Here is a 14,948-nt window from a genome sequence, read left to right on the forward strand (position 1 = left end):
ACACGGGTGAGGAGCCAGAGTCGTGATGGCTGATGTGTACGTGCTAAGTAGAGGATGTGAACTGGCAGAAGGAACCTCCATCCATGAGCTCTGTGCTGCTCCACATAGCTGTGTTCCTGGGCACAACACCCCCACAGCCCAACCAGTCACCTAGAGAACAACACCACCGTGCCCCTACCCTGTTTCAAGGACACAAAGATGCATAATGCTTTGCTCTGAGGGAATAGCAACAGCCACACCTCCTAGAAGGTGCTCAGAGAGGCAATAAATCTTCCTGAACTCTTGCCAGAGAGGCCTGGTGGCTCAGAGATTAGGGCACGATAATGGTTTCCAGGCATAATTTTTCCCCCATATTGAAAGTATATTCTTTACATCTAGCACATCAGGACAAGGTGGTAACTTCAAGTCTATCCAACAAATTGGAGCATAAAAAATTGATAAATGACACAGTTTATTTTTAGTTTGGATTCTCCCCATTCTATTTAGAGCATGAAGTCCAGAGGCAAAGAATGAAAAAACAAGTCCCATGAAAATAAGTTTTGTCTTAACAGCTGGGTGAGCCAGCAGTGCACACTACAAAGCATCAACAAGGGAGATTTGGGAGCTACAGCCCACCCAGCTGGCACCGCAGCCACACTTGGGTGAATGCTCAGTGTAAGCAGTTCTAACCACGTTTCCTACGCAGAAGCTCAGGTATGAGGCATCAGATTGCTTGTAGACAAAATGTACAAGTCTTGAAGCAATTAAAGTTAGGAGTGGGCAAAGATACCAAACTCTTGATGACTTTCATAAGCCCACCCAAATTTCTGTTTCACCGCTTTTAACTCTCATTGGTTGTTTTCTCTTTGGTCAAAAACCTCAAGTAGACTCAAACTAATTACCATTCTTCCCTGTCTGTCATGTCAACAGGTCAAACATCATTTCAAACAAGTGAAAAATGGGCAGAGCAAACCTGAAGAAACTCACCATTCAGAGAGAAAAAAAGTTGAGACATCTGTTCCTCAGCTCTGAGCAACTGTCAGAAACTGGGCGTTTTCACAGTGATAGACCAGACGTGACACGATGTGGTGATTCTCATGAACAAAATGCGCTTCAGTAACTGTGAGAAGCTACGCTAACATAGTCATATCTGTAAAAGACCTCATCATCTAAGGCATTGGCTAATACAGCAGGATGCAAGCAGTCAAAACACCATAGGCATGCCCCAGTATAAAACTAGACCCAAGCTTTATTGATGTTTGATTTGCTGTGGTACATGGGATGTGATGTGTAGGCAGCGATGATGTGTAGTCATCCTGAAACCCCTGTGGGGGCTCTGCCTTGGTCTGGAGACCACATATGTGGCAGCTTTTTCTCCATGGGCCAAATCTGCCCCACGGTAGTCCATCACCTACTAGCACAGTTACATCTGAGCAGCTGAACTGGATGTTGTTGGCTGCTGTGACATCACCTCCTCCTTGGGACTTCTCTGATCTCAGTGAGAAGGAGATCAGGTAGCCTACAGGGCAAACCTGGAAGCTAGTCCAGGTACCCCACCTGACAAAAAAGCAGAAAGGAATGTCTGGGCTCTGCAAACCACTGTGAAGTGCTCCTTCTACTTACCATGCTGCCCTCAAGCTTAATGCTTGCTCATAGCAGTGACCAGCACAACGTCTGGCTGCAGTCTGGGGCACCTTACTTTCTCCTTTTTTTTTTATTTTTCCTTCCCTTCCAAGGCTGTAAGTTTCTTTTTATTGATATCTTATCAGAAAAACACCAAGAATTCTGAGACTGGATAGTCATGGCTCTGGTGGAAGCTCCAAGGACATCCTGAGCTCACGTGGATTTTATGAGGAATCTTTGACCTGTCTGACAAGTACGCTCTAGGCAGCAGGGAGAGCAGACACTCTGCCATCCGAAGGTGCAGTGCTGTTCGCTTCACCGATATAACTTCTAAATGTATGGTTAAAAACCCCTTTCCTTGCATCTGCCCCAGGTGTTGCATATTTCCAAGAGGGACTCTAGCCCTGGGACTATGCTTGGGTTGTTCACAGTGCTCTGCAGAAACTTCAAGAGCAAACAGAAGGTGGTAATGTGAAGTAATCATGTTTAATTACCCTAAAAATGAATGAACAAAAACACCAACCACCTGCTTTAATTTACTTCATACTACGGCACTATGCAGACGAAGCAAGTCAGAGAAGAGACCCCTGCAGATGGTGACACCTATGGCTATTTTGTGAGCTGGTACATGACAAACACGGGAGAAACCAGTGTTACTTATTCCCCCACCAAGGACTTCACGAATGAGTCATCTTCACAATGCAGGCGTACATCATTCAGAGCTGTGTAATCTCTTCCAAGATGGGAGGGCTCCACCTGAAGTAGAAGTCACACAGGGACAGAGGTTAAGGCAAGGGGAAAGCGACCCAGAAAAAGTCCTTTAAATGCCAGTCATAAACAGTCCCAACTCCTTTCTCTAATGAGAAAGAGAAAATGTCTTGGGAAGCACATGGGAAAAGATGTCTGTCACTGGAAAACTGCAACGTACCTACATAACATTTGCAACATGTTCTTCTCTGTGTTTTCTAGATATTTCTGACCCAACACGTGAGGCAGAGACTCTGAGTCCCAGAAGAGACACTGGTGGAGGCTGCCTCTCACCCTGATTCCAGCAGCAGATTTCAGCACTGACATGGCTTCTGTCAGCACCACCAGCCACAGGCAGACCACTCATCTGCCAGCACACTTCTATCCAGACTGAGAGCAAAACAGTTCTGGCAGTAGTTCTGTTTTTGCTGTATCTAATGGGAGACTCTTGTCCTAAAAGAAAAAAAAAAGATATTTTTCTTTACTGGTGTAACTACAGTGGAAACATTTTCTAGGCTAAAGTTTGTAGAAGACTCATAGTTTTATGTACAGACTACCATACTCAGGAAGAGGAAAAACTCTGCAGAAGGTTAAAATCTGCAGAAGACCCTCCTGGGAGGTGGAGAGCTGTAGAGCAGGGTGCAGGGACATGAGGTGGTGGGAAATAGGCAGAATTTTACCTTCAGCTCAAATCCATTAACATAGCTGTAGTGGCAAAGCTGATGACTCCCTCAATTGCCCCAGTGGCCTCCATTGGACATCTTGATGACAAAGGTGTATTCACGCGCCCCTGTGCCCGGGGTGCAGAGGGAGAGGAGCAGGATGAGGGTAGCTGGCATCACAGAATCACAGAGTCACAGAATGGTAGGGGTTAGAAGGGAACTCTGTGGGTCATCTAGTCCAACCCCACTGTCGAAGCAGGGTCACCTACAGCAGGCTGCAAAGGACCTTGTCCAGGTGGGTCTTGAATGTTTCCAGAGAGGGAGACTCCACAACCTCCCTGGGCAGCCTGTTCCAGTGCTCCGTCACCCTCAGAGGGAAGAAGTTCTTCCTCAATGGGCATAAACTGAGGCATAGGAAGTTCCGTCTGAACATGAGGAAGAACTTCTTCCCTCTGAGGGTGACGGAGCACTGGAACAGGCTGCCCAGGGAGGTTGTGGATTCTCCTTCTCTGGAGATATTCAAGACCCTCCTGGACAAGGTCCTGTGCAGCCTGCTGTAGGTGACCCTGCTTCGGCAGGAGGGTTGGACTAGATGACCCACAGAGGTCCCTTCCAACCCCTACTATTCTGTGATTCTGTGATTCATGTTCAGATGGAACTTCCTATGCTTCAGTTTGTGCACATTGCCCCTTGTCCTGTCCCTGGACACCACTGAAAAGAGTCGGGCCCCATTCTCTTGACACCCACCCTTGAGATATTTATAAACATTTATTAGGTCCCATCTCAGCCTTTTTTTCTTCAGGCTAAACAAACCTAGCTCCCTCAGTCTCTCCTCATAGGAGAGATGCTCCAGTCCCCTCATCATCCTCGTAGCCCTCTGCTGGACTCTTTCCAGTAGCTCCTCATCTTTCTTGAAATGGGGAGCCCAGAACTGGACACAGGACTCCAGATGAGGCCTCACTAGGGCAGTGTAGAGGGGAAGAAGAACCTCCCTCGACCTGCTGGCCACACTCCTCCTAATGCATCCCAGGATCCCATTGGCTTTCTTGGCAGCCAGGGCACACTGCTGGCTCATGGCCAACCTGTCGTCCACCAGCACACCCAGGTCCCTCTCCACAGAGCTGCACTCCAGCAGGTCCGCCCCAAGCCTGTACTCGTGCATGGGGTTGTTCCTCCCCAGGTGCAGGACCCTGCATTTGCCCTTGTTGAACCTCATCAGGTTCCTCTCTGCCCAACTTCCCAGCCTGTCCAGGTCATGCTGAATGGCAGCACAGCCTTCTGGTGTATCCACCACTCCTTCCAGTTTTGTGTCGTCAGCAAACTTGCTGAGGGTACACTCTAACTCTTCATCCAGGTCGTTGATGAAGAAGTTAAACAAGACTGGGCCCTGTACTGACCCCTGGGGGACACTAGTTACAGACCTCCAACTAGACTCAGCGCCGCTGATGACAACCCTCCGAGTTCGGCCATTCAACCAGTTCTCAATCCACCTCAATGTCCACTCATCCAGTCCACACTTCCTGAGCTTCCCTGGGAGGATGTTATGGGAGACCGTGTCGAAAGCCTTGCTGAAGTCTAGGTAGACAACATCCACGGCTCTCCCTTCATCTACCCAGCCAGTCATGCCATCGTAGAAAGCTATCAGATTGGTCAGGCATGAATTCCCCTTAGTGAATCCATGCTGACTACTCCTGATAACCTTCTTTTCCTCCACTTGCTTGATGATGACCTCCAGGATGAGCTGCTCCATCCCCTTTCCCGGGATGGAGGTGAGGCTGACCGGCCTGTAGTTTCCTAGGTCCTCCTTCTTGCCCTTTTTCAAGATTGGAGTGACACTGGCCTTTCTCCAGTCCTCGGGCACCTCTCCTGTCCTCCAGGACCTCTCAAAGATGATGGAGAGTGGCTCAGCAATGACATCCGCCAGCTCCCTCAGCACTCGTGGGTGCATTCCATCGGGGCCCATGGATTTGTGGGCATTCAGATTGCTTAAGCGATCCCTCACACAGTCCTCCTCGACCAAGGGAAAGTCATCCTCTCTGTAAGCTTCTTCTCTTACCTCCGGGGCCTGGGATTTCTGAGGGCCTGCCTTGGCACTGAAGACTGAAACAAAGAAGGCATTCAGTAGCTCTGCCTTCTCTGCATCCTCCGTCACCAGGACACCCGCCTCATTCAGCAGCGGCCCCACATTGTCCCTAGCCTTCCTTTTGCTGCTGATGTAGCTGAAGAAGCCCTTCTTGTTGTTTTTGACATCTCTTGCCAGCTTCAATTCCAGGTGGGCCTTGGCCTTCCTCGTCGCATCTCTGCATGCTCTGACCACATTCCTGTATTCTTCACAAGTGGCCTGTCCCTCTTTCCACATTCCATGTACCTTTCTCTTCCACCTGAGCTCCGCTAGAAGCTCCTTGTTCAACCATGCAGGTCTCCTGCTTCCTTTGCTCGATGTCTTGCTCAGGGGGATGCACCACTCCTGAGCGCGAAGGAAGTGACGTTTAAATAGCGACCAGCACTCTTGGACCCCCCTGCCTTCGAGAGCCCTGGCCCACGGGATTCCTCTCAGTAGCTTCTTGAACTGGCCAAAGTTAGCCCTCCTGAGGTCCAAGGTTTTGATCCTACTTATCGCCCTGCTTTCTCCACGCAGGATCCTGAACTCAACCACTTCATGGTCACTGCAGCCAAGTCTACCTCTGACCTTCACATCCTCCACCAGTCCCTCCTTGTTTGTTAATACAAGGTCCAGCAGAGTGCCTTTCCTTGTTGGTTCCTCCACCACTTGCATCAGAAAGTTATCATCGATGCTCTGTAGGAACCTCCTGGATTGCGCCTGCCTAGCTGTATGGTCTTCCCAGCTGATGTCAGGGTAGTTGAATTCTCCCATGAGAACCAGGGCCTGTGACTGTGAGGCTGCTTGTAGCTGCCTGTAGAAGGCCTCATCAACTTCTTCCTCCTGGTCAGGTGGTCTGTAGTACACACCCACAGTAATGTCACCCTTATGATCCAGTCCCTTAATTCTAACCCACAAGCTCTCAACTCGTTCTTCATCTGCCCCCAGGCAAAGCTCAATGCACTCCAGTTGCTCCCTCACATACAGAGCAACTCCACCACCTCTCCTTGATGGCTTGTTTTTCCTAAAGAGTCTGTAGCCATCCATGACAGCATGCCTGTCATGTGAGTTGTCCCACCACGTTTCTGTGATGGTGACCAAGTCATAGCTGTCCTGCTGTATAATGGCTTCCAGCTCCTCCTGTTTATTGCCCACACTACATGCGTTGGTATAGACACACTTGAGCTGGGCTGTCAATCTCACCCCTGACCCTGGGCTCATCCCTAGTGAGCTGGGTGATGTCCCCTTCCCCCTTCAAACCTAGTTTCATCTCTTGCACTCTGCATCAGCTCAAGGAGAGCTGATATATGGACAGGGGAAATCATACTCTGCCAAGGCAGCTTGCCTTTCCCCACCAGTCCATTGCCAAGCTCCATAGGAACAATACTTTCCACCCGGGCAGTGACACAGCACTTGCTGACCAGCTCACAGTGCCCATGAGAAGCTCCCCTGGGAATTTGACAGCCAACACGCAGCAGATGCTACCACTGCAGGTGTATCCACCATCACTGCAGGGCTACAGCAAGATTTATGTTCTCCTTGCTGTGCTCACAGCAGAGGCTTAACATTGATTCCTGCTTTTGGCTATGCAGATACTTGGCCATGGGGCTGTTTGCCTTTTGAGAGAAACTGTCATAACCATTTTAATTTTTGCTGGATGTCTGGCAAGACAGGTCAAACTATACAGAGAAACACAAGGGACCTGGTCTGGAATGAAGTGTAAGCAAACTCAAGACTTCACATAATCAGAGAACCACAGAACGGTAGGGTTTGGAAGGGATGTCTGGGTGTCATCTTGTGTCTTGTCACCTTGTGTCTCAGAACACCCTCTATTGAATAGGATTCCTGGTAAGCTTGACATATGTGTACATTATTTATGGTTTCATAGAATCATAGAGTGATAGAATGCTTTGGGTTGGAAGGGACATTTAGAGTTCATCTAGTCCAACCTCCTGCAGTAAGCAGGGACATCTTTAACTACATCAGGTTGCTCAGAGCCCCATCCAACCTGACCTTGAATGTTTCCAGGGACGGGGCCTCCATTACCTAGCTGGGCAACCTGTTCCAGTGTTTCACCACCCTCATTGTAAAAAAATTCTTCCTTACATCCAGTCTAAATCTACCCTCCCTTAGTTTAAAACCATTACCCCTTGTGCTGTCACAAAAGGCCTTGCTAAAAAGTTTGTCCCCATCTTTCTTTGTCTTTTTTTTGCTGTTTTTTTTTATCTCAATAAAAAACACTGTGCTCTGCTTTGCAACAAGCTTAGCTGTAGTTAGACTTGCCGGGATGCCCACAGTGATTCTCAGGGATCACTGAGGTAGATGCCATTGGGAGGGAAGCTGGAAGGCAGGTTTTCTGGAAAGGTGATACTGAACTTGAGCACACAGTCTTTGAGGATGTCATGATGCAGGGAGAGGTGAATTTGAAACGCTGGAGTTGACACCATCTTGACATACAGACAACCAATGCTCCCTAGGGCCCTTAGTTGGGCTGGCAGGATCTGGTAGAAGCTGTTTCTCTGTTCAAGAGGCAAAGAGCAGAATGCATTTTAAGAAAGTATGTTGAGCCTCGGGATTTTATAGCAAGATGGAGTGCCAGAACTACCAGAAGATAGAGATTTTCCCTCTTCTAGGTTTCTCTTCCAGTCTCCAGTCTGCTCCCTCTGTTCCAGTCCCATTAAGTGGTGATGTTACCTTTCCCACTCTTGGCTCTGTACTCCCCTTCCACTTGTCAGTGTTCTGTACTGGTAGCAATATGTGCGAATTGAGATGACGGGAAGCTAGACGCCTTTCGGTGGAAGGAACCAAAAGAGTAAGGCACATGATGGAAGCATAGCCTATCTTCCTCTTTAAACTAGAACTTTCATCTTACTTGTCCAAGGGAGTGTCAAAGTCCAGCGGAAACATGCGTTTCCCCACAAGGACCGTGCAATCACAGCTGGAGAGCCAGGTGTGTTTGCTTAGGTAGGGTCACACAGTGGCAGCTGGGGACATCCAGTCCTGCCCTTGGCTGCACATGAATGGAAAGGGGCAGAAGGAGTCAGAAAGAAATGACTGGAACCTGGTGTTAACACCATAAAAGAAGCATCAGGATCCCCACATTCATTTCTGCTTTGCTGGCCCAAAATCTTTGTCTTTGGCTGCTTCACCTGTGGCAGCAGTGATGCAGAGCCACAGCCTGGCAGGACCCACCTCCCCTCAGACTCTGCTCCGATCAGCAGATTCCAGTCACTTCCCAGAGGGAAGATCCCCGGGCACGGTGACCTCACGAGTGTGACAGGGGAGCCGAGTGAGGCAAGAGAGTCGTGAGGCCACCTTCAGGGATTTGAGGAATGACACACACTTCAGAGACTCCTAAGTAAGCTCAAGGCCAGGATAAGCACCATCACTGTGGGGCTTGGGAAGCATCATTTTCCCTATTCATAGCCAACCAAAACCACCTGCTAACCTGCGGTGCCAAACGTGAGATGCCTTGGACTTGATTTCAGAGTACATGGCTTAGATGGTACTTAATATGTGCAAAGCAGAGCTGCCATTGATTTTTGCTACCATGTAATGGTGCTAATTTTGTTTGAATGCATCAGAAAGTTGTCTAACACCAGCTTACCTAAAATATCAAACTTTTTAAATTCTACAATGGTAAGATCCAGATCTTGTACTGACACATGTATCCTACTTTCTCGCTCCCTCTCCTGTATTTTAATATCCTCTAAGTAATGTCAGAACACAATTTTAAAGAAAATTGGCAAATTGATGAATTTGATAAATAAAATATTGCTACAGTAAAATGATGATGATACAGGATATTTCATCCTTTCATTAGTCATCCAGCTGAATACAATTATTTTTGCAAGCAGAGAAGCATAAAAATTATGCCACTACTTCTAAGCTTTTATAAATACTTCTAAAATTTAAAAAAACAGACTAATATAATAGTAAGTAGTATATTCATTTTATAAAATTATTATTGTGATGCTATGACTTATTTAAAATCTATATGGAACACGGAAAATAAATTTGGATTTATAACATAAAAACATATATCATACACAATTTGCTGCATTTTATGATATTACTGAAAAATGATACTTTAGCAGCTCTTGAAAATTAATTCATTTCTGATCTTTACCCTTGAAAATACCACACTTTTAGGAAAACAAACTTTATTTGACACGGTTATATGTTGTATTTCTCATATTCTGTTTCTCGTATTCAGGTACATCTTCTCTGCCCAAAGGACAATGATCATTTGAGAGGCTTCCTGGACTGCCCAGTTTCTTCCTACAGCTTTTGAAAAGCACGGCAATAGACTAAGTCATGCAAGACCACACCTGCTTCAGTTTTCTTGCTCCCATTCCAGCCTCCATTGGCTCTGCTCTCCGTTCGCAGCCCACGTATCTCCACCCTGCTTCTGATGGTCTGTCAGGAGCTCTGCAAGCCCATGAAGATCCTGGTGTATTTCAGCGTGGTACTCTGTCTGTCTTCTGACGAAGGTCATGTACTAGAGTAATTTCTGTTATTTAATTCTTTATAATTGTAAGGATTGGGCATTTTAAAAATAGTATTTAATATTTTTTCTGTGGTAGGCAAAGAAAATCAGTTCCTATCACCTCCTCTACTATGTGTTTTGTAGAATTCTCTGCAAAATATTAAATACACTAATTTAGAAAAAGATGGAAGTTTCTTTCATCAACAAGACATAGAAGTAGAAATGAGCATTGCATTGTAACTTTCAGCTGTTCATGTTGCCCACCATTCTGGACATTCTTGCTCCTTTTTTTGCAGAATCCAGCTCACACCAGAAGTTTCCAGGCGCAGGGAGCAGTCTAGTATGATGGTTTGCCAAGAGGCAGAAGCAAAGGACAAGCATTGTACACAGATGTCCATAAATCAGAAACACACATGAATCAGCTGATCAGACACAAGGAAGAACTTCTCCGTTCCAGTCTGTGGAATTTATAAAGGTTTCCTCTGATATGAAATCTTCTCTGTGTGTCAGTAGGAGGGAATTTGCATTTAGATTGAGGTCCAGGGTCTACATCTGCTCATAGATCATCTGTTTAGCTGCCAGCAGGTCGTCTGGACTGGAGAGGTGAAAGCAACTTCTGGTGAATTCATGTTCTCTGCAAGTGAATAAAACATGCAGGAAATTCAGGTGGATTGAAAACTGGCCTAACAGCAAGCCCTGTAGTGTGGTGATCAGAGGTATGAAGTCTTGTTGGAGGCCAGTAACTAGCAGTGTACCCCAGGGGTCAACACTGGGTCCAGTCCTGTTTAAATCTTCATTAACGACCTGGATGACGGGGCAGTGTACCCTCAGCAAGTTTGCTGGTGACACAAAACTGGGAAGAGTGGCTGATATGCCAGAGGGTCATGCTGCCATCCCAAGGGACATAAACAGGCTGGAGAAATGGGCTGACAGGAACCTCATGAACTTCAACCAGGAACAGTGCAAAGTCCTTCACGTGGAGAAGAATAACCCCAGGCACCAGTGCATGCTGGTGGCCACCCAGTTGGGAAACAGCTTGGAAGAAAAGGACCTGGGGGTCCTGGTGGACAACAGGTTGAACATCACCTTGTATTAGTATTGTGCCCTTGCAACAAAGGCGGCGAATGGCATCCTGGGCTGCATTAGGCACAGTATTGGAAGCAGATCGTGGGAAAGGATCCTTCCCCTCAGCACTGGCGAGGCCACACCTGGAGTGCTGTGTCCAGTGCTGGACTCCTCACTACAAGAGAGACACGGACATACTGGAAAGAGTCCAACAAAATGCCACAAAGATGATGAAGGGACTGGAGCACCTCCTCTATAAGGAAAGGCTGAGAGAGCTGGGACTGCTCAGCTTGGAGAAGAGAAGGCTCAGGGGATATGTAATCTATGTGTATCAATACTTCAAGGGAGAGTGCAAAGAGGACAGAACCAGGCCCTTTTCAGTGGTGCCCAGTGACAGGACCAGAGGCAATGAGCACAAACTGACACATGGAAGGTTCATCTTCAACATCAGGAAACACATTTTTGCAGTAAGGGTGACTGACACTGATACAGGTTCCCAGAGAAGTTGTGGAGTGTCCATTCTTGGAGATATTCAAAAGCCATCTGGACAAGGTCCTGCACAACCAGCTCTAGGTGACTCTGCTTGAGCAGGCAGTTGGACCAGATGACCTCCAGAGGTCCCTTCAACCTCAGTCATTCTCTGACTCTGTCATTCTCTGTGTTGGAAGAGACAGGAACAACAAGTCAGCACAAATGGCCATGAAGGTAATCTCAGTGATGTTTTCTGAGTGAGCTGTAGGAGTGGTTGAACGCAGCAAGTTCCCAGGATCTCAGGAGAGGAGTGAAGCTAGACGGCATCTACCAAAGAAGTCAGTAAGAACAGAGGGGTGGTTTTGGCCGAATTACTGTGTGTTTCTGTGTGCTCCAGACCATTTCATACTCCTCCCACTCTGTTACCAAGGTACCGGTTGCCACCTACCAGCTCTCAATAGCCATGTCCCTCAGCACCTCGAATGTCCAAACTGGCCATTATAACTAGGTATAAATCACGTGTAAATCACACAGCCTGGCTCTGCCAAACCTCCCTCACCTGCAGCTTGGGATGAAAATGAGGGACCTCACAGGTAGCTGCACACTGCAAAAGAACCCATTGTCTCATGGAAACGGTGCACCAGCAAACCCAGAAATCACACCTATTGCCAAAGAAACATGAAAGAACAATAAAAAACCTGTTATATTCTATGAAATTATGAAGAAGCAAAGGGTTGTATTATCTAGAAAAAAATGGTGGAATTCTGACTGACTGTAGACATTTACAGTGCAGACCTCTCAATCTGAAATCATCACCATGAGTTCCCTTTATAGTCACTGAGAGAGATAATATGACGACAACAGAGAGAAACAGATACCTTCACATGAACCTTTCCCTAAAAATACCCATTCATCTCTGCTGACTACAGGGAGGCACGATCCCCATCTGGACTAGTCTTATAACCTCAATCTCTTTTTAGGCTTTAGTAGGCTAAAAACAGTACTGCTGAATTAGAATTAGTTTTCAGTAATATGGGCAAATGTTTAAGAGAACATGAGTAATCAAATTATGTGCTGTCTGGTCCTCATTTTCTCATTTGTTAAATTGACTCAGATTAATAGCAAATAGAATGGCAGGAAAAATGCAAGTGAGAGAAGTCAGAAGTGAGATAAAAGCCAGGATTTTCTAGATGCATGAGCAGAGAAAGATGCTTTACAGCAAACAGACTAAGTATAGCTGTTTCTCAGATCTAGGAGGAGACAGTTTTGCATTAGCAATGGGGTGTAAAGAAGAGCTCCACTCCAAGGTGGTGGTCCTCTTGTGAACTTGTTTTCAGGCAGTTTCCCACCTGCCCATGGCTCCCAACTTTCATGTAAATCTTTCCTCAAAACTTAGACAATTTAGATATCTTACCTACTAGGCCGAACATCCGTTAGTGTTTTTTAACACCAAAATAAGAATCTTTAGAAGTTTCTACTATTTTTTGTTTCTGTATTATCAATAGAACTAACTTCCTTCATCTATGGATTATGTATGACTTCTTTCTATAGCCTTATTCTTTATTTGTTCATTACAATTTTTATTTACAATGACTAATTGTTTTAACACATTCTTGTGAAAACCTAATTGCTCTCTCAATTTCTCCTTTCTGGGAGCCAGCATGCCAAAACTGCTTATTTTTGCCAGAGTGCCACAGAACAAGCCTCTCTAGAAACGAATCTGAGATAGAGAACCTGAGGAAACCTAACAAGAGACCTCGTCCATGCCTGCAGCCCTAAGGCAGGATCAGTCCACACCTCAGTGTTCATGAAGGATGTTTCTCCAACCTGTGCTTAGAAACTTTCAAGGATAAACACACCCTAGATCCCTTAAGACAGTCTACTGCTCAGCTGTCCTTACTGTTGGAACGGCTCTCCTAACATCTGCTGAAATGTAATACAAATGTTTGTTATTGTTCATAATAGTATAGTTTATTTGTTTCTTTCCTCCGCCACCTACACACAAGAAGACTATCATCACATCCCTCTTCAGTCTTCTCTTCCTGCTAAATAATCCAAATTCTTTCAGTCCTACTTCTTACATGATTTTCTAGACCTGATGTATTGTGGGGTTGGGGATACATTTTTGCTCTCCTCTATCAGTAGGTTCACAGGTTACTTGAATTTCCTCATCCAGAACTGTGCCCAATGTCCCAGCTAAGATGAATCGGAATGCTGAGGAGAGGAGAAGGATTATTCAACGTGGCTGGAAGCTTGCACTTCTGTTTAGTCTTACCGGTATGATTCCTGTCATTTTCACAACAGTATGACACTGTTGCTTCACACTCAGGTTATGATCTGCTACACTCAGAATTGCTACAGAGGATCCCTGCCCTTTTCCTTCATACTAAATAAATTTCAGTATTACTTGTGGTCCTTTACACCCACACAAGAGCTGAAGACACGTAAAGGGTCCACTTGTCACTAGATTTCATTGTGATTTCTACCTGCATAGGACGGCCAGCAAGCAAATCAAGCATCCTTAAGAAACTCGTTGAGCAGAAAGAAAGCAAACACCACGGCCAGTAACGAAGAAATTGTTTTGTTCATGTCTCATGTTTGTTTGTACTCTTCGCACCAAGATGTTATCTTCTTTTCCTCAAGGCTGTGTTAGTGATCAGAATCAGCAGGAAAGGAGGTTCACAAATAAGGGCAAAAGAATAGTAGCTAAAAAAGTAAGCACATCTGCTCTGGCAGGATTGTACGATGGCAGGCGGGGATGGAGAGAGGTGCTGTCTGGCTGCAAACCAGGTATACCGGAAGGAAGTGGAGGGAAGCTGCAAAAAGACAAGCTGGGACCTGCAGATACGGCTATAGCAGAAAACCCAGTCCATTTCTACCCAGGGTACAGGACACCATCAGGTGACAACAGAAACCAAGACATTGTCTTGTTTGGCTCTGACACTTGACTGCTTCTGAAGGTTTAATCCTGCATGTGCCGTTTTCTAGACCTCTCATCATTTTTTGCAGCTCTCTGCTGGACTGCACCCAGGTGGTCACACCTGTTTTGAACAGCATTTCAATAGACACCTTGTCATTTTAGCATGGCACTGTAAAGGTGGAAACTTTCTACTTGCTTATTTAGCTAAAATGCCCAATTAGATAGCAAGGGTGGGACTGGCACCTCCCTTTCTGTAGAGCTGCTACCTCACCAGTCACTCTTAATTCTCTCTGAAGGGGGCTATTCTCATGTCAGTGTAATACTTTGCACCTATGCTTATTTTGAATCTATCCTGATCCTCTAGTGTCTTCAGCATCTCCCAGCTTGGTGCCATCTATAATTTTAATAAGCAAACTCTCTATTCTACCATGCAAGTCATTAATAGAAATATCGAGTAATTCTGGACCCAGAACAGTCTCCTGTGGAACATGGCTCAATATATGTTTCTACAATTGGATCAGGATTTTGACATTATTTACCACTGATACAAACTGCTAATTAAAAAAGAAAAAAAAGAGACAGACCCTCCTGTAGTTCAGTTTTACTAACAGCCAGAGACCAAATGTCAATTTACACCTGCTGCAAATCTATGATTATATATTCAACTAAAGATCACTTCACATACGAAAACTCTAGCAACTTATTCGGAAAATGCATTGAGAGGTCTAAAGATTAGCCTTAACTACAGCTACAAGCCTCTTCAGACCCCTGAAAATGGCTGTTGTGGTATATCTAATATGTCCAAAGAGATCCTTCCCCATGCTCCATGCTGGGGTCCTACTCCCCTGGATGTATATACTGTGTAAGCACTAACGCATACCTAGGCTTTCT

The 14,948-nt window shown here is 45.9% G+C and overlaps 1 protein-coding gene across 1 annotated transcript; it reads right to left on the reverse strand.

Moving 5' to 3' along the window:
- Window positions 1–1,160: 1,160 nt before the first annotated feature.
- LOC104333065 (vitelline membrane outer layer protein 1-like) lies at window positions 1,161–3,188 on the reverse strand. Its single transcript, XM_009938529.1, is given in 3 exon segments — window positions 1,161–1,536; window positions 2,240–2,358; window positions 3,030–3,188. Coding segments are annotated over 3 exon segments (654 nt in total).
- Between the last annotated feature and the right edge of the window lie 11,760 nt (window positions 3,189–14,948).

Source organism: Opisthocomus hoazin, chromosome 1 (genome assembly GCF_030867145.1).
Source record: "Opisthocomus hoazin isolate bOpiHoa1 chromosome 1, bOpiHoa1.hap1, whole genome shotgun sequence".
Lineage (NCBI taxonomy): Eukaryota > Metazoa > Chordata > Aves > Opisthocomiformes > Opisthocomidae > Opisthocomus > Opisthocomus hoazin.